Source organism: Cynocephalus volans, chromosome 15, assembly GCF_027409185.1.
Source record: "Cynocephalus volans isolate mCynVol1 chromosome 15, mCynVol1.pri, whole genome shotgun sequence".
NCBI lineage: Eukaryota > Metazoa > Chordata > Mammalia > Dermoptera > Cynocephalidae > Cynocephalus > Cynocephalus volans.
This window is the reverse complement of record NC_084474.1, coordinates 77,128,596-77,155,067: the sequence shown is the minus strand read 5'-3', so window position 1 is coordinate 77,155,067 and position 26,472 is coordinate 77,128,596. Positions and strand designations below refer to the sequence as shown.

Sequence of the window (26,472 nt, the reverse complement as noted above, 5' to 3'; positions counted from 1 at the left end):
ATATTTCCCAGCCCTTAGCCATCTAATAACAGATCCTGAGCAAGTTACTTAACCTCTCTAAGCCCCAGTATCTTCATTTGCAAAATGGGAATCACTGTGCCTGTCACAAGGTGGTTGTTAGGAGAAGATAGAAAGTGTAAAAAAATGGATACAAAATTGTAGAGAGACAGGAAAAATAAGATCTAGTGTCCTAAAAGCAATACAGGGAGACTACACCCAACAACAAATTATCGTATAATTTCAAGTAGCTGGTTGAAAGGATGTGGAATGTTCCCAAAACAAAGAGGTGACAAATGTTTGAGGTGATGGATATGCTAAACACCCTTATATGATTATTACACACAGTGTAAATGTACCCAGATATCATACTGTACTCCATAAATATATACAATTATCATGAGCCAATTAAGAAAAATTTTTTCAGAGACAGAAATAGATTAGAGGTTACCAGAAACGGGGGTGGAGGGGTAGGGCGAGGGGGAGGAATAACGAGAATTTATTGCTTAATGAGTACAGAGTTTACGTTTAGGATGGCAACAAAGTTTTGGAAATAGAGGTAGTGGTTACACAGTTTTGTGACTACAATTAATTCCACGCAATTGCATGTTTAAAAATGCTTAAAATGTCAATTGTTATGTTATATATATTTTACCACGATAAAAAAATAAATAAGAAAGTGCTTAACACATTGCCAGGGATATTGTCAGTGGTGAAAAAATGATACCTACGAGTTTCAAACAGCTTCCCTGGGGTCAGAGCTTTTATTTTTATTTTTATTTTTTAAATTAATTAATTAATTTATTTTTAAGATGACTGGTAAGGGGATCTTAACCTTTGACTTGGTGTTGTCAGCACCAGGCTCTCCCAAGTGAGTAACCGGCCATCCCTATATGGGATCCGAACCAGTGGCCTTGGTGTTATCAGCACCACACTCTCCCAAGTGAGCCACGGGCCGTCCCTGGGGTCAGAGCTTGTTGATGCGCGCCGTCCATCTCTTGACACGAAGTCAAACCCTCTGTCCTGGGGTTCGGTCAGTTTGAGAGCCAGATAAAAATCTCAAGGCAACCACCATCCCCAGTCAGCGGCCGGCCACGTCCCCGCCTGCCTCTCCAAAAACTACAAGTCCCAGAATGCCGGGCTCCGGGCTCCGGTGGTCCCGCCCCTTCCGGTTGGGCCCGCTCTGGGCGCCACCGCCTCCCGTTGCCCCCACCGTGGGCGCACGATGGAGATCGGGTGCTGGCTGTTCGGAGGCGAGTTCGAGGACTCGGTGTTCGAAGAGAAGCCCGAGCGACGGGCTGGCCTCCCCGCGTCCTACCGCGCCAAGCGCTGCGAGCGGCAGGTGAGAGGGCGGGGCCTCCTGGCCTCGCCACGGACCCGGGCCTGGCCTTCCGCGGGTCCCCAGTCCGACCGCGCCTCACACGCCCCAGCCCCGCGTCGCCGCCCGTCGCCTCCCCGCTCTGGGCCTGCCGCGCTCAGGCCTGCCGGTCCGCCCCTCCCCTCCGCCGAGGAAGCGGCGTCCCTGCGCCCGGCCCGGGTCCACGCACGGCTGTCCCCGCGCTGTCAGCACCTTGACTCCCACCCGGCATTCGGCCGGCCTGGTGTCGCGTCCTGCGCCGAAAGCCCCCGTACCTCGGTTTGCCTTCACGGATCCGGCAGCCGGGCAGCCGGGGCCCGCTTTTACACCGAGTGTTGCCTGCCGTCCTTCGTGGACTCTCCCTGCCCACACTGACCCCGCTCTGACGGTCACAGTCGTTCAGTGAGACCCGCTTCTCAAGGCTCGTCTGAAATGCCACCTTCTCCAGGAAGCCTTTTTATTTTTTTCTTTCTCTCTCTCTCTCTTTTTTCTTCTTTTTTCTTCCAGGAAGACGAAAATATTCCTTCTTCCAACCAAATATTTTGTTTGATCCGCTTATCCCTTCTAGCTTCTGTTTAAAGCACTCGTCAGTATTCTGAGTCCTCAGAGCCGGAGCGATAAATGATCACACGAGAGGGATCCTTAACGTGATGCCCTCTGCAGCGCCTAAGTTTTTGTTCCTAATGGGAACCGCGTGAATATTCTTGAACTAATAGAGTATTACTTTGTATGACTTCATGAGTATAAATCTCATCTCACCAGTCATAACTAATATTTACGGAAAACCGAAGGGTTCCAGCCACAGCTGAGTTCCTGTGCCAGACATCTATAATTACTGAATGGCATTTTTGTTTTATTTCAGTTACACTTTCTTCTTAGCACATCAGTCCTTCAAAATTGTCTTCAGTACTCCATCATGTGGGCTAAAAACAGGGAATGGGCTTGGGAAATCACGTGGTGGAGCATATAAAAGCTCTGGTTGTGAGACGGGACCCTTGAATTCCGGTGTCAGCTTTACCTCTTGCCTTTCACGGTGACATTTTCTGGTTTGTCATTTGGGAAAAATAGTACTTGCTGGCTCATGGGATTAATTGTGAGAGTGAAATGAGATAAAATGAGCTAATGCATATAAAAGTACTTTGTCAGGTGTGATATGCTGTGTAAAGTGAAATCCAGAAATCACTTGAGTTTAGAACTTGTTTGCTATATGAATATGAAAATATACTGCTCATAGATAAACTTAGAGAGGACTTATTCAAGTCACGTTGGTTTCCCTAGGTGTAAAACTAGGAGTTCGGGTTGGAAGATTTCTGTTGTCCCTGCCTACTCAGATTTTGTGTGGGACCAGATAGTTCTCACCTCTTAGTCACACCCTTGTTCACAGCTCTTCCCTCCTTCCTCTTATCAGAGAGGGGTATTTCAAAGCATCCCCTGTCTGAATTCTTGCAGTCCTGTGGGTTATATGGGAGAATAAAAGTTAATTTTGCTTGATTATTTCCAAGTAGGATAATGAAAATTTGATGGAGGTTTGTAGGTATGCGGTTATTGTTCAAGAAGTTGGGACTGGCTAATCTAAAACGGTATGTGACTAGAGAGCAAGGAGTATAAAGAAAGGAAAGTTATACGCTAAGTACATAGACTTGTTCAGTTATACAGTACTTAAGGGAGAACAGAAGAACAGTGGTTCCTAGCTTTCTCCACTGTGATGGATCAGGCTGAGGAGAGAAGCTAATTTTACTAAGATAACAGGGGGGCATTGATACCCAGGTGACTCTTATAGAACCAAGCAATTTTGATGTAATGGTGGAAACATCAGAAAAGTAGTTACATTTGAATTAATAGTATTTAACTGGAGATAGACTTTATTCAGCCTCAATGTGATTTACTGTGAGTGAAAGGGAGTACAAGATACTTCTTTGGAGCTGGAAAGACTGGCGCACAGAGTGCTTTTCCTCGTTTCTTATGTTCTTTATTCTATAGTCAAATCTCAGTCTCCCTTTCCTTTCAGTTTCCCTTATCTTTCTGGATAAAGTATCCCAGATGGGCATTTCCTCAGACTTTTGTCCTATAGGTCTTTTCATTGAAGCCTCCTTTCACTCTTAATTTCTGTCTCCTTCTTTGCTTAGATTCTGCTTTTTTGGCTTTATGACATTTTCATAATAACATCATAGCTATAATAATTCTTTCGTGTGTCCTTTTCATAAAGAGTTGTCAATCCCTATTCCATCCACTCTAAAATTTCTCTTCAAGAAAATATTTCAAAGAACCAGTGTGAATTGCACTAGATAAATGTAGGTTCCAAGACACCGCAACCCCATATTGAAAATGTTTTAGATAAAACCATGTATTTGTGTGTTTCTTTTTTAGAGAGTTATCATATTGTTGGTATGTTTATTACTTGTGATAATTTAATAAAAACTGGTCCATCATCAAAATTGTCATTCTTTGTCAAATGTTTTCCCTTGAGTGTCATACTGAAGTATGTCTTTTTTGAGATTTAACCAATTATGTTATGGGAAATTGCTTCTGAGTATGAAATGGAAAAGCATAGCTTCACTCTCTGTGATATGCTATTTTCACAATTTCTAGTGGTTTTATGAAGAAGCAGAGAGCAGTGATGATGTTGAAGCTCTAACTATCAAGAAATTCAGAGGGGACCTGGCCTACAGACGACAAGAGTATCAGGTAGAATTCAACATATATGAGATTGTGGTACTTGAAGTGGGCTCTTGTTTTATCAGTTGCAGCGTATGTAAATAACAGTGTTCTAAGTTATGAGTGTGTTGCTTGTGAAAATGAATTTAATCTTTTATGATGTGTGTTTATAATCTTAGACTCTAGTTTCTGTCCTTTTCTACGTGGCTCTACATAATTTGTTTTGTTTGCGGTAACTCCAACAAAAGGATCTTTATGGGGTCTTTCTAGGTCTGTTTCCCCAGGTTCTATACCTCCTCATTACATTGGGCCTCCTGCAAAGATAACAATATAGTGCCACAGGAGCAAAGCACCCCAAAATGTGTTAGAAAAGCAAAGAACTAACAACTAGATGCCAGGTTGCTTTACATATATATCTTATTTCATCTTCATGAGAATGCTGTTGTTATGTTGCTGATGAAAACGTTATACAGCAAGTTAGTGGCAAAACCAGTATTGAAAGCCTGGTTTATTTCCCTCCAGAATGGTCTTTCTACCATATCAGATAGTAGTAGTTATATTCTCCCACCATTTCATCTCTACCATTTAAAAATGGTACTGATTAAAATACTCAAGTCTTCCTTAGCTCATGTTAGGGTCAATTAATTTTTAATTTTTTTATTTATTATTTTTCTTAATTTTATTTTGTCGATATACAATGTGGCTGATTATTGTGGCCCATTACAGAAACCTGCCTCCTTCCTCCCACCCAACAATGTCCTTTCTGTTTGCTTGTCGTATCAACTTCAAGGAATTGTAGTTGTTATGTCTTCTTCCCCCCCTGTTTTTCTTTGTGTGTGTGTGTGTGTGTGTGTGTGAATTTATTTATTTATTTTTAGCTCCCACCAATAAGTGAGAACGTGTGGTATTACACTTTCTGTGCTTGACTTATTTCACTTAATATAATTCTCTCAAGGTCCATCCATGTTGTTGCAAATGGCAGTATTTCATTCGTTTTTATAGCTGAGTAGTATTCCATTGTGTAGATATACCACATTTTCCGTATCCACTCATCCGATGATGGACATTTGGGCTGGTTCCAGCTCTTGGCTATTGTAAAGAGTGCTGCAATGAACATTGGAGAAGAGGTATACCTTCGACTTGATGATTTCCATTCCTCTGGGTATATTCCCAGCAGTGGGATATCTGGGTCATATGGTAGATCTATCTGCAATTGTTTGAGGAATCTCCATACCATTTTCCATAGAGGCTGCACCATTTTGCAGTCCCACCAACAATGTATGAGAGTTCCTTTTTCTCCGCAACCTCGCCAGCATTTATCGGTCAGAGTCTTGGATTTTAGCCATCCTAACTGGGGTGAGATGGTATCTCAGTGTAGTTTTGATTTGCATTTCCCGGATGCTGAGTGATATTGAGCATTTTTTCATATGTCTGTTGGCCATTCATATATCTTCCTTAGAGAAATGCCTACTTAGCTCCTTTGCCCAATTTTTTAATTGGCTTGCTTGTTTTTTTCTTGTAAAGTTGTTTGAGTTCCTTGTATATTCTGGATATTAATCCTTTGTCAGATGTATATTTTGCAAATATTTTCTCCCACTCTGTTGGTTGTCTTTTAACTCTGTTAATTGTTACTTTTGCTGTGCAGAAGCTCTTTAGTTTGATATAATCCCATTTGTTTATTTTTCCTTTAGTTGCCCGTGCTTTTGGGGTCGTATTCATGAAGTCTGTGTCCAGTCTGATTTCCTGAAGTGTTTCTCCTATGTTTTCTTTAAGAAGTTTTATTGTTTCAGGGTGTATATTTAATTCTTTAATCCATTTTGAGTTGACTTTAGTGTATGGTGAAAGGTATGGGTCTAGTTTCATTCTCCTGCATATGGATATCCAGTTCTCCCAGCACCATTTGCTAAAGAGGCAGTCTCTTCCCCAGCATATAGGCTTGGTGCCTTTGTCAAAGATTAGATGGCTGTAGGTGTGTGGGTTGATTTATGGATTCTCTGTTCTATTCCATTGATCAGTGTGTCTGTTTTTATGCCAGTACCATACTGTTTTGGTTATTATAGCTTTGTAGTATAGTTTAAAGCCAGGTAGTGTTATGCCTCCAGCTTTAGTTTTTTTGCTCAGCGTTGCTTTGGCTATGCGTGGTCTTTTATTATTCCATATAAATGTCTGGATAGTTCTTTCCATTTCTGAGAAAAATGTCATTGGAATTTTGATGGGGATTGCATTGAATTTGTAGATCACTTTGGGTAGTATGGACATTTTCACTATGTTGATTCTTCCAATCCAAGAGCATGGGATATCTTTCCATCTTCTTGTATCCTCTCTAATTTCTCTCAGCAGTGGTTTGTAGTTCTCATGATAGAGATTTTTCACCTCCTTGGTTAACTCAATTCCTAAGTATTTTATTTTTTTGGTGGCTATTGTAAATGGGCAGGCTTTCTTGATTTCTCTTTCTGCATGTTCACTATTGGAGAATAGAAATGCTACTGATTTTTGTGTGTTGATTTTGTATCCTGCTACTGTGCTGAAATCATTTATCAACTCCAAGAGTTTTTTTGTAGAGGCTTTAGGCTGTTCAATATATAGGATCATGTCATTTGCAAACAGGGACAGTTTGACTTCTTCTTTTCCAATCTGGATGCCCTTTATTTCCTTCTCTTCTCTGATTGCTCTGGCTAGTACTTCCAACACTATGTTGAATAGGAGTGGTGAGAGTGGGCATCCTTGTCTAGTTCCTGTTCTTAAAGGAAAAGCTTTCAGCTTTTCCCCATTCAGGATGATATTGGCAGTGGGTTTGTCATATATGGCTTTAATTATGTTGAGATACTTTCCCTCTATACCTAACTTATAGAGGGTCTTTGTCATGAATGAGTGTTGAATTTTATCAAATGCTTTTTCAGCATCTATAGAGATGATCATATGGTCCTTGTGTTTGATTTTATTAATATGGTGTATCACATTTATTGATTTGTGTATGTTGAACCAACCTTGCATCCCTGGGATGAATCCTACTTGATCGTGGTGAATAATTTTACGTATGTGTTGCTGTATTCTGTTTGCTAGTATTTTAGTGAGGATTTTTGCATCTATATTCATCAAGGATATCGGCCTGTAGTATTCTTTTTTGGTTTTATCTTTACCTGGTTTTGGTATCAGGATGATGTTTGCTTCATAGAATGAGTTTGGGAGATTTGCGTCCGTTTCAATCTTTTGGAATAGTTTGTAAAGAATCGGTGTCAATTCCTCTTTGAATGTTTGGTAAAATTCTGCTGTGAATCCATCTGGTCCTGGGCTTTTCTTTGTTGGGAGCCTTCTGATAACAGCTTCAATCTCCTTTATTGTTATTGGTCTGTTCAGATTTTCTACGTCTTCATGGCTCAGTTTTGGGAGCTTGTGTGTGTCCGGAAATTTATCCATTTCCTCCAGATTTTCAGATTTGTTGGTGTATAGTTGTTATAGTAGTCGCGAATGATTCCTTGTATTTCAGATGAATCAGTTGTAATATCACCATTTTCATTTCCTATTTTTGTTATTTGAATCTTCTCTCTTCTTTTTTTGTTAGCCATGCTAATGGTTTGTCAATTTTATTTATCTTTTCAAAAAACCAACTTTTTGATTCATTGATCTTTTGTATTGTTTTTTGGGTTTCAATTTCATTAATTTCTGCTCTGATCTTAATGATTTCTTTCTGTCTGTTAACTTTAGGTTTGCATTATTCTTTTTTTTCTAGTTCTTTAAGGTGAAGTTTTAGGTTGTTCACTTGCCATCTTTCCATTCTTCTGAGGTGAGCATTTAATGCAGTAAATTTCCCCCTTAGTACTGCTTTTGCAGTATCCCACAGGTTTTGGTATGATGTATCATTATTTTCATTAGTTTCAATAAATTTTTTGATTTCCTGCTTGATTTCTTCTTGGACCCATATGTCATTAAGTAGAATGCTGTTTAATTCCCATGTGTTTGTATAGTTTCCAGAATTTTGTTTGTTGTTGATTTCTAATTTTAATCCATTGTGGTCCGAGAAAATTCATGGGATAACTCCAATTTTTTTGAATTTGTTGAGACTTGATTTGTGACCTAATATGTGATCTATCCTGGAGAATGATCCATGTGCTTATGAGAGGAATGAATATTCTGAGGTTGTTGGATGGAATGTTCTGTAGATATCTGCCAAGTCCAATTGGTCTAGAGTGTTGTTTAGATCTTGTGTTTCTCTGCTGATTCCTTGCCTAGATGACCTGTCCAATATTGACAGTGGGGTGTTCAGGTCCCCTGCTATTATGTTATTAGTGTCTATTTCCTTCTTTAGGTCTAATAGAGTTTGTTTTATAAATCTGGCTGCTCCAACATTGGTTGCATACATATTTATGATTGTTATGTCTTCTTGATGGATCAGCCCTTTTATCATTACATAGTGTCCCTCATTGTCTCTTTTTATGGTTTTTAGCTTAAAGTCTGTTTTGTCAGATATAAGAATAGCTACTCCAGCTCGTTTTTCTTTTCTGTTTGCATGGTAAATCTTTTTCCATCCTTTCACTGTTAGTCTGTGTGAGTCTTTATGGGTGAGGTGGGTCTCTTGCAGGCAGCATATTGTTGGGTCCTCCTTTTTAATCCAGTCAGCCAGTCTGTGTCTTTTGATTGGGGAATTTAAGCCTTTTCCATTAAGAGTTGTCATTGAAAAGTGTTGATTTAATCTTAGCATTTTATTGATTATTGTTTGGATGTCTTAGGTGTCTTTTGTTCCTTGCTTTCTGATTTACTGTTTGTTTTCTGTGTTTGTTGGTTCCTTAGGTTGTAGATAGCCTTTTTGTTTGTTTTCTCTTCATGAATGCCATTTTTATTATACTAGTGGGTTTTGATTTTTCTTGGGTTTTTATGGTAGTGGTAGTTATTCAGGAAGCTAACCTAGTACTCCCTTGAGAATTTCTTGTAAGAGTGGTCGTGTGGTGGTGAACTCCTGCAGTTTTTGTTTGTCTGAGAAATATACTATTTGCCCTTCATTTCGGAAGGATAGCCTTGCAGGGTAGAGTATTCTTGGCTGACAATCTCTGTCTTTTATTATTTTGAATATATCATCCCATTCCTTTCTGGCTTTTAGGGTTTGTGATGAAAAGTCTGATGTTAGCCTGATTGGGGCTCCCTTATAGGTGATTTGACGCTTCTCTCTTGCAGCTTTTAAGATTCTTTCTTTGTCTTTGAGTTTTGCCAATTTGACTATAACATGTCTTGGAGAAGACCTTTTTGGGTTGAATACGTTTGGAGATTGTTGAGTTTCCTGGATCTGAAGATCTGTGATTTTTCCTATACCTGGGAAGTTTTCTGCCACTATTTTGTTGAATATGTTTTCAGTGCAATCTCCTTTTTCCTCCCCTTCTGGAATACCCATGACTCGGATATTTGAGCGTTTAACGTTGTCTGATATCTCTCTCAGATTTTCTTCAATGCCTTTGATTCTTTTTTCTTTTTTTTTTTTTGTCTGCTTGTGTTATTTCCAACAGCCCATCTTCAAGTTCAGAAGTTCTCTCTTCACCTTCCGCAAGCCTGCTGGTTAAACTCTCTGTTGTGTTTTTTATTTCGCTGAATAACTTCTTCAGTTTGGCAAGTTCTGCTACATGTTTTTTCAGGGCATTGATTTCCTTGTACATTTCCTCTTTCAGGTCCTGTATACTTTTCCTCATTTCATCATGATGTCTAGCTGACTTTTCTTGTATCTCATTCAGTTTCCTTAGAATTATCACTTGAAATTCCTTGTCAGTCATTTCAAGGGCTTCTTGTTCTATAGGATGTAGAGCTTGAGAGTTATTATCCTTTGGTGCTGTACTTTCTTGATTTTTCGTATTTCTGGTATCTTTTCTTTGATGTTTAGTCATTGTGGCAGGGGGTTTCACAGTCCACAGGTTTGACACTATTGACTGACTAAGATGTTGCTGTGGTTGCCAATTTGGTACGACTACCTCAGTGACTACTCAGTTGGCCAATAGTGCCTTGCATGTGTGGTTGCCTCTGGTCTTGGGCCTCTCTGGGGAGCCACCTCTCTGGTCAGCTTGGACTCTGCTGGGCTGCTGGATCACTGGGCGGTACCGCAGAGTGTGGTCTCTGCTGAGCTTCCACCTCCCGTGCTGGACTTCTCCCTGTTCCATGCGCTCTGGCCCGGGCTGCTGGGAGGCGCGGAGGTACCACAGAGCATGTGGTCTCTGCAGAGCTTCCCCTTCAGCTGCAGGATGGAGCTGGGTGGTGGCGGTGAAGCCTACCTGCTGCTGGAGTGCGGGGCAGCGGCCCCCCCCCCCCCACAGGGTGTATGGACTCTATGGAGCTTCTATCTCCCTTGCTGGATGACTCTGTGCTCCGTATGTATTGGGCCGGGCTGCTGGATCGCACGGCAGCAGTGTGGTCCCCGTGGAGTTCCCGCCTCCCATGCCAGACGTCTCCCTGCTCCGAGTGCACTAGGCCAGGCTGGGAATAGAGCCGGGTGCCTGCGGTGAAGCCTACCTGCTGGATCCCGCAGTGGCGGCCCCACAGGGTGTGTTGTTTCTGCGGAGCCTCTGGCTCCCCTGCTGGACGTCTCCCCATTCTGTGCACACTGGGCTGGGCTGGGCTGGGCTGGGAATGGAGCTGGGTGGTGGCAGTGAAGCCTATTTGCTGGATTGTGCAATGGCAGCCCCGCAGGGCATGTGGTCTCTGCCGAGCTTCTACCTCCCCCGCTGGACGTCTCGCCGTTCCATATGTACTTGATGTTATGTTTTTGTAGTTTAAATCGGGTGATTTGTGGGAGAGAGTGATGCTAGGGACTGTCTATTCCGCCATCTTGACCGGAAGTTTGTTAGGGTCAATTTAAACATTACATTCTGCCTAAGAAAAAAATCATGACTGTACTGAATCCTTTCTTTTCCACCTGTCTTTTCTTCTCTTCTCATAATTTCCTTTTTTAACAAATAATTGCCAGAAAGCGTTGCAAGAGTATTCCAGTATCTCTGAAAAATTGTCATCTACCAATTTTGCCATGAAAAGGGATGTCCAGGAAGGACAGGCTCGGTGTCTGGCACACCTGGGAAGGCACATGGAAGCGCTGGAGATTGCTACAAACTTGGTGAGTGGTCTCATTGCCTATTTTCACACACTTTCCTATACCAAGGATGGTTGAATTTTTATTTTCTAAAAACAAAACGAAAAACAAACTAGTAGGAAAATCTGTGGTTTTGGATAAGCAGAAGAAAATTGTTAGTAGTGTAAAAACTTTATTATGATGAACAATTTGGAGTTCTAGTCATAATCATTTTCTTGTAATATTTTTCCTGTGTTATGCTCTTTATTGTCTGAAAATCTAATTTGCAGAGATTTTACTCTTGTTCGGAGTAAATACTCAGAGTGGAAGGATTATGAGTGATCTCTTGTCTTTTTAAGATTTTTTTAGACCTTATTTTCTAAAATTTCTACATTGAACATATGTTACTTTTGTAAACAGAAAAAAAGTTACCAAGAAAATGATGAAATACTCATACCAAGCCAAGCTTACTAGTCCTTTTTATTTTTAAATGGAATTTGCAGAGTTTTTTTTAAGGGAAAAAGAAAGGCAGTTTTTGCAGTTCTAGATTCTGTTTGTTTTTATTTTTAGGTTAAGGCATTTATGGTTTGCTTGTATTGATTTTTATGTAAATTTTATATGGGAATTAATGTAAATTAATCAATCCTAGTTTATGCTGACCAGTTTTTTTCCTCAGAGGGAATTAGTGAGGCATTGTGGCACTGATCTTGAACTCTGGATGAGCCAACCAGAGGCCCGCCTAAAGCATGCGTGCAATTGAGCTGTCGCCCTCCATCTCATTAACTGAGAAATCTCTAACCTCTGCTTGCCCAGGGGTCACCACATAGGATCTCAGCCTCTTGCAGTGCGAGGAAACTGTGTTGCTAATTGTTTTAAGAACTTGGAAAACAGCTGTGTTTTGTTCTTTTTCCCTTCTCTACTAATTACTGGTTAATTCTTAAGCTGGAAGAGAGATAATGTTGTTAAGGAAGCGTTGGCATGAACTGTGAACTCAATGGGATTTAATTATGTTGATTCCCAGTCTCCCCGGTCTGCAAATTAACTGCAGTTTGGGCCCATTCAGTGCTTTTTTCTAGACAGCGTCACTGTTCTGCTCTCCAATTGGTTCTTTTCTTCGTAGCATCTCTTACATATCACAGTCGAGCTTCGCCCTCTTTGCCTCTGTCGTTGAAGGCAGTGGCAGCTAGATTAATGGCTGGGGCGAGTTTTCTCTATGGTTCCTTCTAGCTCAGTATATCTCTGTTTCTGTGGCTCAGAGAAGGATCTGTTGCCATTCAGCAGATGCCGTGTCAGGAGTTTCAAAACTGTTTGTCAAGCTCCCGGGCAGCTGTTGGAGTGGAAAATAGGCAGTAGGCTTGTGGGTCTCACCTTTGTCTTTGGGTCTCTTGCACATCTCAGGGGACCCTGCTGGTCTGCATGGTTTTCTCATTTCCTGGTACCTTGTATTACATTTCTTCCCTACTTGAGGACCCTCTTCTGTTATTAGCTCTGGCCTCTGTTTGTTTTTTGTCTCAGTGGTTATTGTCCCCTCTCATTAAGGGGACAGGTCAGTATGTAGTGTTGAGCACAGTAGAGAGTGAGTCCTGGAGTGCTCGTCAGGATATGAACTTTTTATGCTCACAATTTCTACTGAAGTTTATTCACTTCTCTTCTTAATGATTGTTGGATAAAATTTATAATAGAACTTATTTCTTAAACAAATAAGTAGAGTATTTTCTTATAGTGGCTGGTAGGCTTATTTGATAAACTATGGTAAGAAAATGGCTTTGTGATAGTAAATGACTCTTTCCCGTGTATCCACTCAACATTTATTTCAGTCCTGTCATTTGCCCGGTTCTGGGTTCGATGCTAAGGAGACAAACAATATTTACAGCCTGCACATATGGTGCTCATCTAATGTCTGGTGGGTTAGCTAGCTGACATGCATCAGCTCTTCTCAAGTACCTTTTATTCTGTGATTTCTAGTATAACTTGACTGTAACCCTGCTGCTTATTAGCTACATGACCTCAGCCAAGTTCTCTAACCTCTCTGTGACACAGTTGCCTCATCTATAGAAAAGGGATAATAATAGAATCTATTTTAAAAGATTATCAGAAGGATTAAATGAGTAAAATACTTAGAACTGTACCTGGCGTATGGTAAGCACTCAATAAATGTTAGCTCTCTTCATCAGTACCATCATCTTATTACAGTAGTTGCAGTATTCTAGAAAAATCACTCGAACTTATTTATATGGAATTTAATTTCCAGAGAGGAGTTTACTAATCATTCTGTCAAAACCCCAGCAACAAAATCGTAGTTTGTGTGTAAGAACCTCCACCCTAACACATACTTGCTTTCTCGATATGAAAATGTTTTTGAACAGTATAAAACTCTGTAGACTGATTGCAGAAGAAAGGTAGTATTTGTTACAGATATAGTCTATATGTGTTGCTTTCCTTATTATAAATAAAAGACTTTATAATGTAGGGAAAATTTATTGCTCAACAGTATTTAACATCTGTTATGGCTGAGGTGCTGTGCTGGGAATTCGGCATTGAACAAAAGCTCTTCTGGAGATTAATGGTCTTTTAGGAAGGACAGACACTAAAAACAATAGTAATAATAAAACAAAACATTTTCTGTCTTTGGGAAGGTACAATATCACCAAATAAGTTGCATGGGGCTTTATTTCATATCTTTTTACTAAATATAGGACTATTTAGAGCCGTCCACAGGCTTTCACTTACTGGTCTACCAGTTTCTTTGGGCTGCATACTGGGTTGTTTTGTTCCTATTTCATTTTCAGTGTAGTTTGTGTGGGAGCTTGATCTGGATGCTAGCAGTGTAGGCTTTCCTTAAACTTCACATCAACTTGAAGGTAATCTTAGTCTGCCATCTGCTCTCTCCATAATTTAGAACAAGCAAGCCTGTTTTTCCTAACCCAGAGGGCATTTGTCATATGGCAGGTTAGAGGCTCTGGTTAAGGAGATTTGAAAAGGATTTTCTGATCAGAAGGAAACCAGGCAACCCCCTCTGGCCAAAAAGGATTGGATTTGGTAATAGTTAGCAGGGACGGCATTTGGATTTAATTATGATGCATCATGAAGCACTGAGAGCTTCAGGGCCATCCTGTTTAAGATTTCTAAGCCAAATAAAATTTGGAAATGGAGTTTGTTCAAATCCTCAAGGAAATTACCATTTGGATTTTTAGAAAGCCTCAAATATTAAAATGGAATCACAAGCCAGGATCTAAGACAATTGGTCTGGGTTTTTCAGATATTTAGCTGAAGACAATAAAGATTATAATAAAATTTGAAAATAAACTGACATTTATATTTTTGGTGCTGAACTTTGTCATGCCACTATCACATGAATTTTTACATTATTATGCCATTAGGACATTTGGGAATGGCTAGTGAGTATTTTGCTAGGTAGTATATATTTCTCTAGACTTACGATTTCAAACATGAGGTCTATTGAAATATATTTAGTTCACTCTACTTGTATAGCTACTGAAAAATACTTCTAACTTATGACATATACAACTTTGGTTTTTATGCATCTTCATTTTTATATGTAAAAACATTTTGCAGTTTAAAGATTCTAAATTTTTTTTTTCTCCTCAGGAAAATAAAGCAACCAACACAGACCATTTAACCACTGTGCTCTACCTCCAGTTTGCCATTTGTTCAAGTTTGCAAAACTTGGAGAAGACTATTTTCTGCCTACAGAAACTGATTTCTTTGCACCCTTTGAATCCTTGGAACTGGGGCAGATTGGCAGAGGCTTACCTGAACCTGGGGCCAGGTCTTTCAGCATCAGTTGTGTCATCTCACAAACAGGACAGTTTCACCTCAAGTGACAAAACTGTCAAGTCCTCCTTTCTGCACTCAGGAAGAGACTGTCTTTTGTGTTTCCCTGAAACCTTGCCTGAGAGCTCTGCACTTTCTATGGAAGCAAGTAGCAGTAATAGCCAGAAAAATGAGAAAGCTCCTAAAAATATTCAAAACTGTATGGCAGAAAAGAGAGAAGCGGTGTTGATAGAGACTCAGATGAAAGCATGTGCCTCTTTTATACGAACCAGGTAAGCTAAGAGAGGATTAAACAACACATGGAAATAACTCAGAGTAAAGGTTTTAATTTTCTATTTTCAAGCTTCAAAAAGTTCTAGGCTAGATACTTGGTATGCATTGTTGAATTTTTACTATGGTCTAGACAGAATCCTTTGAACCTGCGTCATTTCAGTATGTAAGATTTAGAAACAAAACTATTTGCCCAAGAATATACTTATGTCATTGCTTAAGATAGAAGGTTAAAATTGGAAAACATTTAAAAATTAGGAAAAGAAAATTAGATGTATAAAACATTGAAAAAGGAAGAGGGGGTATTTTAAAGAAGTAATTTTTCACTCATGTACTCCACAGATATCTTCTAATGAAGAAAATCTGCTCTTGTGTTTGATTTGCTGATAAAATGATACTTCATTCTGCAGATAATTCTCCTGGTTTGCCCACAGAAATTCTAGTAGTTTGGATCCTTGAAGTATGAGTTCGGGAAAAGGGTAGGGGGAATGCACTTCACCAATTCTATAATTTATGGGAAAAGAAACAGGCTCTTTTATGTCTCAAATGGTACCAAAGTGCATAGAGATTTTTTTTTTTTAACTCTAGTGAATTCATGAAATATTAACAATGACACTTACCAAGAAATGGTATCCATTTGGCAATTTAAAAAATTTATTCAGTAGATGCTTATTTAACATTGACTCACTTTAATTCAGAAGCACGTTGAGTGACAGCTGTGTGCCAAGCTTGTGCTTGGTGCTAGGATCATAAAGAAGGTTAAAAAACAAAACAAAAGAGTCCCTTTCCTTATGCTGCTCACTATGTTGGGGAAAATATACGTCTAGCCAGGGACTGGCATCACAGGTGCTAAACAGTGTATCAGTGGTGTGAACAGATTCTATAGGAACCCATGTAAGGGAGCTGTCGGTGTGGCAGAAAGAAGGAAGGCTTTACAGGGGGAATGATGCTTCTGCTGAATGTTCCTGACTAGGAACACTTAACGAGTTGGCCACTAAGTACTAGATGCTTAATGTACACTATTTCATTTTAATCCTCACGACTCTTTGAGGAACACTGAAGTTCCATGTTAGGACTAGAAAACTATTCAAATCATTCCCAAAGTGGCACAGATATGAAGTACAGGGGCAGGATTTGGATCCAGGTCTCTGATTCCAGACCCTGTGTTCTTTCAGGTTATCTTGCTCACTTTGTGTAATATTCCCCAAGTGAGGAAAGGCATGCTAGGTAAAGAGAAAGAAAGCACAGCCTAAAGGGGTAGAGGATCCGGTGGCAAGAGACACACTGGTGGTGGCAACTCAAGGTAGGCTGTAGACCATGATGCCAGGATGGCCGAGTAAGTAAGAGGTAGGACTTGGGAGTAGGCTCTGATTTTGAAGAACTTAGTACATTATTGATGTTGCGTGAATGAGTCTGGACTCTTCCACTTGTCAGCTGTCTGACCTTGCACAAATTACTTAAACTGTCTGGTCTGCAGTGTCCTCATCTTGACAGATGGAGAAATGGGGGGAATGCCTCCTACATGGGGTGGTAGAAGTAAAGTATCTAAAGTACTTCTTGTACTATGCAGTATACAGTAGGCACTTCGTAAATGTTAGCTATTAGTACTTTTACTGTTTTTGTTTTTATTATTAGCATAAGACGTTAGATGTCATCTTAAAGGATTTGGTCCTGGTGCTGAAGGCCTGAAGAATATTTGAAGGTTTTAAATATTGAAGTGGTGTGCTAAGAGCTCTGATTTACAGAGAGGGATCTGGTGGCTGGGATGGTGGATTAGAAGAAGGAATTTGGGGCTAGAGACATCAGTGAAGAGGCTGTGAAGTAATTGGTGGGAAGTGGTGAGGGCCTGACTTATGATAGTGCAGTGGTAACAAAAAGAATTTGATGTCACTGCAGGATGGAATAGGCAGGACTTGGTGTGTGGAGAACGGAAGAGTCTTTGAAGACTGAAGAGTCTCTTGGAGCACAGGTGGATGGTGGTTCCTTTCATTGAGATAGGACACATGGGAGGACAAGCAGAGCAGATTTGGGGTGGAAGTTAATGATTTTAGGCTTGATATACTGAGATTTAGGTGCCTGTAGGACATCCAGCCTAGAGCTCTTTAGGAAATAGGGGAGAGCTCAGAAGAAGGGAGTTGAGACTAAAAAGTTTCAGGAAAGAGATCAGCAATCAAATGGTAGTGAGAAATCATGTAGGGGTCAATTCTGAGAAGAGGGTTTGAAAATTAGTAGGTCATTTGTGACTTTGAGAAGGACATTTCATTGGAGGGATGGGGTGACAGGCAGATTGCAGAAGGCTGAAGGTTTAGGAATGAATGAACGTGAAGTGGAAAAAGTATAAGCTGTGTTTTCAAGTAGTTTACAGAGTGAGAGGGAGGAAAACAAATACATAAGAGGTCACAAATGTAAATGCTTCCAGAGGCCAGTGGGTGATGTCAACAGGTTAGGCTGAAGCAGGCAGATGATCCTTTTACTTGGGAATCAGGTCATGCTCCTTTATAGCATTCTCCAGTAGCTTCCCACTGCACTGCCTCAATTCCACATTTCTTTCCATGGCCTGCAAGATCTTATTTGAGTTCACCCTTCTTTCTTTTCAACTCATATTACTACAGTTTTTTCTCCCTGGCTGTGTTCTGGCCACAATGACCTTTGTGATTTTCAGACACAGGATAGCTCTTGCATCAGGGCCTCTTTCCCCCTGGCCAAGCCCTTCCCCCCAAATATTATCCCTGTGGCTCCTCATCAGTTATGTCTTAGCTTGAACGGTGTCTCAGGAAAGCCTTCTTGCACTGCCCTCTCCGAAGACACTGCATCCATCCTGTCTTGGATTTTTTTCATAGTATTTATCACTACCTGAAATTACTTATTTGCGGTCTCTCTCCTTCCAGTCTATGAGGCAGGCACCTGACTGTTTTGCTCTCCAATATCTCTGAATGCCTAGAGCTAAGTCTGGTACATTCCTCAGTACATGAAATAAGCAAACAGGAGAGCTGAGAGCTTCTGGGTGTAGCAATAAGGACCAGTGAGACATGAGGGAAATTGGAAACATCTGCACATTCAGTATTTTAAAAAACAATGAAGAGAAGGAGCCACGTGAGGACAGGAGGGTGGAAGAATGAGAGAGGACACCAGTTTAGGATCATGATGGGGAAGTTAGTGGAAAAGCAATTGCAAAGTGGTTATCAGAGGGTCATCAAAGATTTGGGCCTGCTTTGAGTAATTCAAGCATGCTAGCAAATCTTATTAGTCCTGGAGGTCAAGTTGCTGTGCGGTCAGAGAGATGGAAGGGTTGTATAACACTCAAAGGCACAAATCCAGAATGCTTGTATGGGAGGAGTCTTTGATGGGAGGCTTGTTCTTTTCACTCCAAATTATTTATGCTTTCAATCACTTGACTGCTGCAGGAAGCTCTTTTGAGGTGGTGTTTCCTAAAGATTTCTTTGAGAAGTTTTGGTCTATTAATTTTAGAAAAGATGAATCTCCAATGTAAAGTTGGGTAATTTATTCAGAGTAAGAAGCTTTAGGGATTCAGATGGTAGTTTGTGAGGGTGGGTACCTTCTTTTTAGCCTAGTAGCACTCACCTTAACCCAAACGCCTGGGCTCTGTGTGGACATTACCTTGCTGCTTTCCTTTATGTGGAGCCTACACATTGCAGCTTTTCGGTTTTTTAGGCTTTTGCTTCAGCTCACCCAATCTCAGCAAACATCGTTTGCTTTGGAGAGGAACTTAAGGACTCAGCGGGAAATTGAGGATAAAATGAAAGGGTTCAGCTTCAAAGAAGACACTTTGCTGCTGATAGCTGAGGTGAGTGTATCCCCTGGGTTTATGCGAAACAAGGTGACACAGATATTTTTCCTGGCTCTGATACCATTTTTTTAAACACAGGGCCACTTCTCATCTACTGATGGACTTCTGTCTCCCTCTTTTATGTGCCTTTTGATCAATCAACAGTCACCCAAGCGGCCTCTTCATCATCCTTCCCCCGCAGCATGCAGGACCACGGGGGCTGCATGTCATGTCCCTGTTGGTGCTTGCTTCCACCTGCCTGCTGGAACATCAGAAATGCCCAATAATCATGTTTTGGTACTGAATGAATGAATGAGTGCTCAACTTTGTGCAGCAATTTTATATGTTATTTCCTCCATTCATCCTCGTAATAGTCTGTGAGGGTAGGCAGAGCTGGACTTGAGGCTTGGAGAGGCTGAGTCCCCTAAGGTCAGATTTTCAGTGGCAGAGCTGCTCTGTATATAACCTGTGTTTCTGGCTGCAAGTCTGTTTTCTTTCTGCTCTACTCTATTATACTTGGATGATTGCAGAGAAATTCAAATGTTAATTTTTTTTAAACCTTTATTAGCTTTTTAAAAAAATCTGGCTTTTTGTAAAATATACTTTTGAAATTTCTTAAGATGGCATTTGAAGATTATTTATGTATTTAAGTTCTTCATGCGACTTCTTTTTAGTACATAATTGAAACTTGACAGCTCAGGTACTTTTCACATGAGAATAACTCTATCTGTATGCATCCTAATGTCATTCTTTCAAAATATTTATTGTATATATACTATTGCCAGGCTTCTTTCTTCCTTCCCGAAGCTGAGCTCTCTTGTTTTGACGTCTTTTCCCTATTCTGGGATTATGCTCTCCTATCTATTCTCTTTCAGCCTTTTCAACCTTTTCTTCTTCCATGGGCTCTTTCCCTTGAGCCCACAGACACACACAAGATGCCTTGTCTCTTGTAAATTTACCTTAGCTTTTCTTCTTTGTTTTCCTTTACCTTTCTATAGCATTTGTAACTATTGATCTCTCACTTTTTGTTTCCTCATCCCTTTAGTTCTGAGAGGTTACCCTAGTCAGTTTTTCTTCTATATTTCTTAACATTTCTCTGCGTCATGAGACTTCACTAGTTTTTCTGTGTCTTGAGTAATGACATTCTCTAGGGTTTCACTTCTGTTCTTTGTTCTCTCTACCTTTTTCCCAGAGAGGTCACAACCACACCCATAGTTTCGGTTGTCACCTCTGGGTTGACGACACTCCAGTCTGCTATCTTTGGTGTCGTCTTTGAAACACTTGTCTCACATGTCAGATTAATTACCCACTGAGTGGTTAGTCTGAGGTGATTATTGATTATTCTACTGTCACTTCAAGTACAAAATGTCTAAAATGGAACCACTCATCAAAACACTTCCAGTCAGTCTTTCAGTTCCCCTTGGTGCTTAGTATGGTGTAGGGCCTGACGTGGCCCTCAGGAAGTATTTGTTGAGAGGAAGGAGAGAGAGGGAGAGAATGCCTCTCCACCATGTTTTCATTCCAGACTTCATTTTCTTCCTCATAATGTCACTCTTCTTCCATCCAGACCTGGAACCTCACTAGCATTGGGCCTCTCTTTGTCTAGTCTTCCCCTAGCCAGGCACCAAGCCCACACTTCTTTCAGGGCCCACCTTTCATTTCTCTTCCACCACTAACACCCAGTCTTTACCACCCCAGGCTTGACTCACCGAGTGACCTCCTGGCTTGTCTCATCTTGCTTCCTCCCTGCAAATATATCTCGAATTGCTGCTGGGTTAATCTTAAAACATTGCTTTGACCATGTTACCTGCTTGCTGAAAAACTAAAATGTGTCACCATTACCTCTGAGGTCAGGTCTGGTCGAGTCTCCTTAATATGATATCCAAGGCCTTCCAGAGTGTAACTCCAAACTTCTTACCTAGAAATTCCTTACACCAATCTCCTGCTCCCACTAGACTAATCTGCCTTTGTCTAACAAATTAGTCACGGGTTTTCCTATCTCCACCTACTTTCTGTTTCCGTCCTTGAAGACCCAGCTGAAGCCCCATATCCTCGGGGAAGCTCTCACTGAATTTCCTGGTCTGTGGTAATTTCTTCCTCCTCTGAGTGATTGCTTGAATAGATAGCACTTTGGGCCCTAAGAAGAAAAATATCTTATTTTTTCAATTAGAGTTTAGGTTCCTTATAAGAGAGACCATGTCCTAAACATCCTCGTATCCTTTACCATGCTCAGTAAATCTGTTGACTGAATAGAGTAGTAGTTCTCTGCCTAGAAAATGCATGTGATCTACTTGTGGAGGTTTTAAGAAAAGATGAATGTCTAGGCCCTTGGGATTATAATGTACGTTTCATTTTATATTCTTAATTTTACTTGATTTGTGATATGAACATTACACTGTATCCTTAAATATTCTTTGATTGCATACTTTCTCTTCTGTTTATAGTTGTTTTATTTGAATTAGAATCCAAATAAAGTCCACTGTAAAAAAAAAAAAATCTCTAACAAAAATAGAAATAAATAGAATAATAAAAAGCATGACTAGGACTATCAGGTCCTTTTGTCTCCCACATCTCTTTTATTCTATAATGTTCCACTAACCACTCTTTTTTTAAAACTCCAAAATATATATAACATAAAATTTGCTATCCTAATCCTTGGTAAGTATATAATTCAGTGGCATTAAGTACATTCATGTGTTGTGCCCACATTACCACCATCTACTTCTAAAATTTTTCGTCACCCCAGTAGTTACTGCTTTTGAGCAATAACTTCCCATTCTCTCCTCCCTCCACCCCTAGTAATCTCTAATTTATTTTCTGTCTCTATGAATTTGCCTATTCTAGATATTTCAAATAAGTGGAATCATGCAATATTTTTCTTTTTGTGTCTGACTTATTTCACTTAGCATAATGTTTTCAAGGTTCATTCATACTGTGGCACGTATCAAAACTTCATTCTTTTTTATGGCTAAATTATATTCATGTATATGTATATAGCACATTTTGTTTATTCATTTGTTGGTGGTACTTGGGTGTTTCCACCTTTTGGTTACTGTGAATAATGCTGCTATGAATATTACCATACAAGTATGTTTCAGTCCCAGTTTTTAATTCTTTGGGGTGTATACCTAGGAGTGGAATTGCTGGGTCATATAGTAACTTTGTTTTACTTCTTAAGGAATTGCCAAACTACATTTTATTTTATATTCTGTGATTTTTATTTAACATTGTGACATGGGCATGACCTTATATCCTTAAATATTATTTGAGTACATGATTTTTAATGGCTAGATAATAGTTCAATTTTTGGATGAACTATAATTTATTTACATACTCCCCTATGTTGAACCTATTTTAATAAGTTCTTGCAAAAAATCAATGCATTAATACCTTTTAGAATAGATTACTAGAAACAGAATCACTGTGTTAAAGTTTATGAACGTTTTAAAGACTTAAAGCACATTTCCAAATTGCCATTCATGAAGGTTGGTTCAATTTATATATCTTCCAGCAGTGTATAAGAGCACTGGTTTTCTTTCCCCAATCCCAGATATTAGATTGAACCATGTGAAATTGTTGATATTCAATTGTTTTGCTCTATAAAAATAGCAATTTTATATAATTCAACTTAATATTATACTTTTTAAAATTTGCAGTCCGGTAGTTAAAAATATTTTTTAATATTAATCTTTATTTCTTTGGTTACTGTTAAGAGGGATAATTTTTTCATATGTTTATTGGCCATTTGTATTTTGTGAAATGCCTAGTCATGCTTTTTCTTTATTATTTCTTTCTTTCTTTTTTTTTTTTTAGTAATTTTTAAGAGTTCTCTGTATATTGGACTTACTATTCCTGTATATGTTGCAATATTTTCTGAGGTTTATGATTTTAAAATTTTTATATGACCAGATGTTTTGGCAGATTTTTTCACACCTGTGAATATTGTGCCTGCCTATCCTCCTTTTTGGAATATTGCATTGTTTGGATATTACCATTATTCAGTTCTTTTTATTTTTAAAGAAAGGCTTTTTTGATGCTTTATCCTAGATTTTAAAAATACTACGTTTCTAAAACTCATCATTATTTGATGTACCACTAAAAGAAAAATAAGATGCCATTTACACTGTGACATGCCAGTGGTTATAAGGTACATCTTGATTTTGGAGATGTTAAAATACCTAAACAAAAAAAGTGTCTTAGAACTGATAGAGTACCATGCTTTAATAAATACTGACTGTTGCATATTGAAGCCCTACATCTTATTGGCAATTTCCTCAAACAATATGTAATCTTGGAAGATTAAAACCCAGTGGAAGCCACTCTTTGAGTTTGCTGCTGCTTCTTTTTTTTTTTTTTTTTTTTTAAAGATGACCGGTAAGGGGATCTTAACCCTTGACTTGGTGTTGTCAGCTCCACGCTCAGCCAGTGAGCTAACCGGCCGTCCCAATATGGGATCCGAACTTTTGGCCTTGGTGTTATCAGCACCGCACTCTCCCGAGTGAGCCACAGGCCGGCTCTGAGTTTGCTTCTAATTCATTATAATTTGAATTTTCGTGAACACATTGGATCTCTGGATTTGCAGGATCCTTAGAGATCATCCGGTGCAAATCCATGTGACTTCTAATTCCCTCCAAAATGTCCCTGCTAGATGGCTGTATAACACGCCAAATGGTTTGAAATGTTTTGGACCTTAATTTTAGTTCCCTGTCATTATCAAAGGTGGGGCTGCTGTCTTAGTGGGTTCAAGTACAAGCTTTCTATAGCCTAACTTTGTGATGTCTTATTAAAGAGAAACTAATCCAGAATCTGGGGCCATGACCCTGTGTTCATTTGGGCCTGATTCTGACCAGTAGGGAGCAGTATTGTGCCTTCATTGGGTAAATGTGCTTCTAAGTCCCAAGACTGCTTTTGTTATAGAGGGATTAGAGTTTCTTTCTGGGTCAGGAAAGGGTGGGCCCAGCTCCTTGCCGCATGATTGTTTGCTGCCTTTGACTTCTTTAGAGAACTTTTAGGAGACAGGATCTGTGCTCTCTGTCCCTGCCCCAGGAGCTGTTATATTCTGCCCAAGCTCTGCCCTGTCCTTTTTAGCCATTTTAAGGAGGGAGAATCACTCACAGTTGCATTGTCACCCACAGAATATGTTCTTTGATATAAAATGGTTGGCTCAGTACTCCCGGTAGGCCAAATGGTACTGCCGCCATGTTAGTACCTAAGTGGTGTTTTCACTCAGGGGAGGGTGAGAGTGGAAATATGGGGTATTTTACATATATGGTCCTTGGATAACTACTTCTGAACAAACACCTTTTCAACGTGTTGGAAATGTCCCCTGGCTGCTGAAGTATTTTCTACTTTTGTATGAAAGCCTTTAAAATTGATGAGTAATGTAGTCTTTCTTGCCACGTCAGCTGCCTCTCTTATTGGGACAGTTTTTTTTCTCCTGCTACAGGTTATGGGAGAAGATATCATCCCAGAAAAAATAAAAGACGAAGTTCACCCAGAGGTGAAGTGTGTTGGCTCCACAGCCCTGACTGCCCCGGTGACTGCATCCTCCAAAGAATTTGAAGACAAGTGGTTCCGAAAGATCAAAGACCATTTCTGTCCCTTTGAAAAGCAGTTCCATGCAGAGATACAAATCGTGGCTTAGTGATCCATTTAAAAACAAAACAAAATATCTTGCACTGTATTAATTGTCTTTGTTTACTTCAGACAGGATCCACTGTTAATCACAGAATATGGTGAATTAAAAATGATTATGTTTTATAAAAATAGCTTCTCTCTGAGATTATCTCTGCTGTGTTCAGTTGCTTTATTTTTTGTTTTTTCCAGATTTTTGCTATCCCCTTATCTTAGGCCTACTACCCCTTAAGAAGGTATCTGTTGGGCAAGTGTATAAAGGAGACTTTCAGATTTTACGGTCTTTTAGAAACAGTTGCTATCATAGCCAGCAGTGTAAGAATTCACATTGTTTAGGTAAATTGATCAAGCATGTTAAAATGTGAGAGTAGACTATATGTGAGGGGTGTGGTAAGAACAGCCAAGGGTCTGGGATTTTACCCTACTTCGCCCTTTGCTGCAGAGGGAGATACTGTCTCCTTTTTAAGGCTGTTTGCTATACAGTCATACTTGAAAAGATAGTCTGGAACAAAGAGCATTGAGAGCCTTGCTCACAAGACATACAGAAACACAAGAGACCCATGGAGCATTGTCTCACAGGGTGATTATCCTGTCCATTCAGCCACACAAACTATAATCACAGTCTGTAACGTCCTCTTCAAATCTGAGGGGCAATTACCTTACTTGGAAAATTATCTGGGATGGAAGAGCTCCCTTATAAGAGGAATTTAACACTAAACTGAAAACCTCATCAAATGTCCTGCACAGCTTTTATTTGAAATTTCTCAGCAAAGGGAAGAGAATTCCAGCTCTGGACAAAGATGAAGTTATCTGGATTTCCCTTCCACACTCTTTTTGCTTGCTTCGCCCTTACCCAGTACTCTTCCCAAAACAGGAAGGCTGGTTTTGCTTATATTTTGACTACTCTTTTAGTGAGTTTGATAGCATAACTAGCAATTGCAAGCTTGGCCTTTCATCTCTAATGTGAAACAAAAGATTTTGTACAATTAATAGACATTTCAATTTTAGGAACCATTAAAAATTAAGAAAATTTCTCGAGAGCTCGTCCTTGCCCTCCATCCCTTCCTTCAGCCGCTAGCTATCGTTTATTGAGCTCCTATTATGTGTCAAGCATTGTGTGGTTGCTGTGGATGTGGAGACACCAGGTATGTGGAGTTTGTGCTCTAGCAGTGGATTGCCCTCAGGATGGGGGCATAAACTCTAATGTGGCTTGCCGCGCCCTTCATGGTATTGCTCTGGCTACCTGGAGCTCCTTACTGTCGTGTGCGCCATGACTTTCATTCACCTGAACCTCTCCCCACCCTCATCAGATGGCTGATTCGCATTCCTCTTTCAGGTCTCCACTTAGATTTAGCTTCCCAGAAGTCTTCCTGATCGCCAAGTGGTGTTAGGTTTTCCTCTTCCTGATTGCCAAGTGGTGTTAGGTTTTCCTATTTTACTCCCGTACTGGCTCTTTTTGACTGTATTGTTTTCCATATAGACTCAAATTTTTATAAAGTCAGGGACTATGACTCTTGTTCATATCTGTATTCCCAGGGTAGAAACCGGGCAGCTCACTAAATGTTTCTTGGAGTGCTGAATTATTTGGCCAGCATCTTCTTTTGTTCGTGCAGAAGGTTAATACCCATAGATCTGATTCAATGCAAGGCAATCCCAGCACCCCGCCTATTTCTCTTTCTGTAGCTAAACCTCTTTCTCCGGTTCTAGACTTCCTAGAAATGCACCCCTCTCTCCTAGCCTCTCTCCTCTTCCGGTCTCCATCCTGGCCCCGTTACTGACTTTGCCCATGCGCTGAGCTTTTAGTCTTCTGGCTTTCTTTCCAGACGCACGGCCTTCACCTTCCTGAGCGCCCAAGTGGTCTTCATGATCCTGCTCACACTGCACTCCCGCCCCAACTTGCCTTCCTGGCAGCAGCGTGTTCATGCAGGTGAGAACCGG

At 40.1% G+C, this 26,472-nt stretch overlaps 1 protein-coding gene across 3 annotated transcripts; it reads left to right on the top strand.

Moving 5' to 3' along the window:
• Nucleotides 1-1,179: 1,179 nt before the first annotated feature.
• C15H8orf76 (chromosome 15 C8orf76 homolog) lies at nt 1,180-24,666 on the top strand. Of its 3 annotated transcripts, XM_063079612.1 has the most exons (7): nt 1,180-1,339; nt 3,944-4,039; nt 10,950-11,093; nt 14,658-15,115; nt 18,786-18,918; nt 19,000-19,197; nt 24,347-24,666. In XM_063079612.1, exons 1-7 carry the CDS (start codon nt 1,223-1,225, stop codon nt 24,542-24,544), a joined length of 1,344 nt encoding a protein of 447 aa, XP_062935682.1. In that variant the 5' UTR covers nt 1,180-1,222; the 3' UTR covers nt 24,545-24,666. The 3 variants fall into 3 exon arrangements, with proteins under 3 accessions (XP_062935682.1, XP_062935683.1, XP_062935684.1); XM_063079613.1 differs by lacking the exon at nt 3,944-4,039; XM_063079614.1 differs by lacking the exon at nt 19,000-19,197.
• Nucleotides 24,667-26,472: the final 1,806 nt, after the last annotated feature.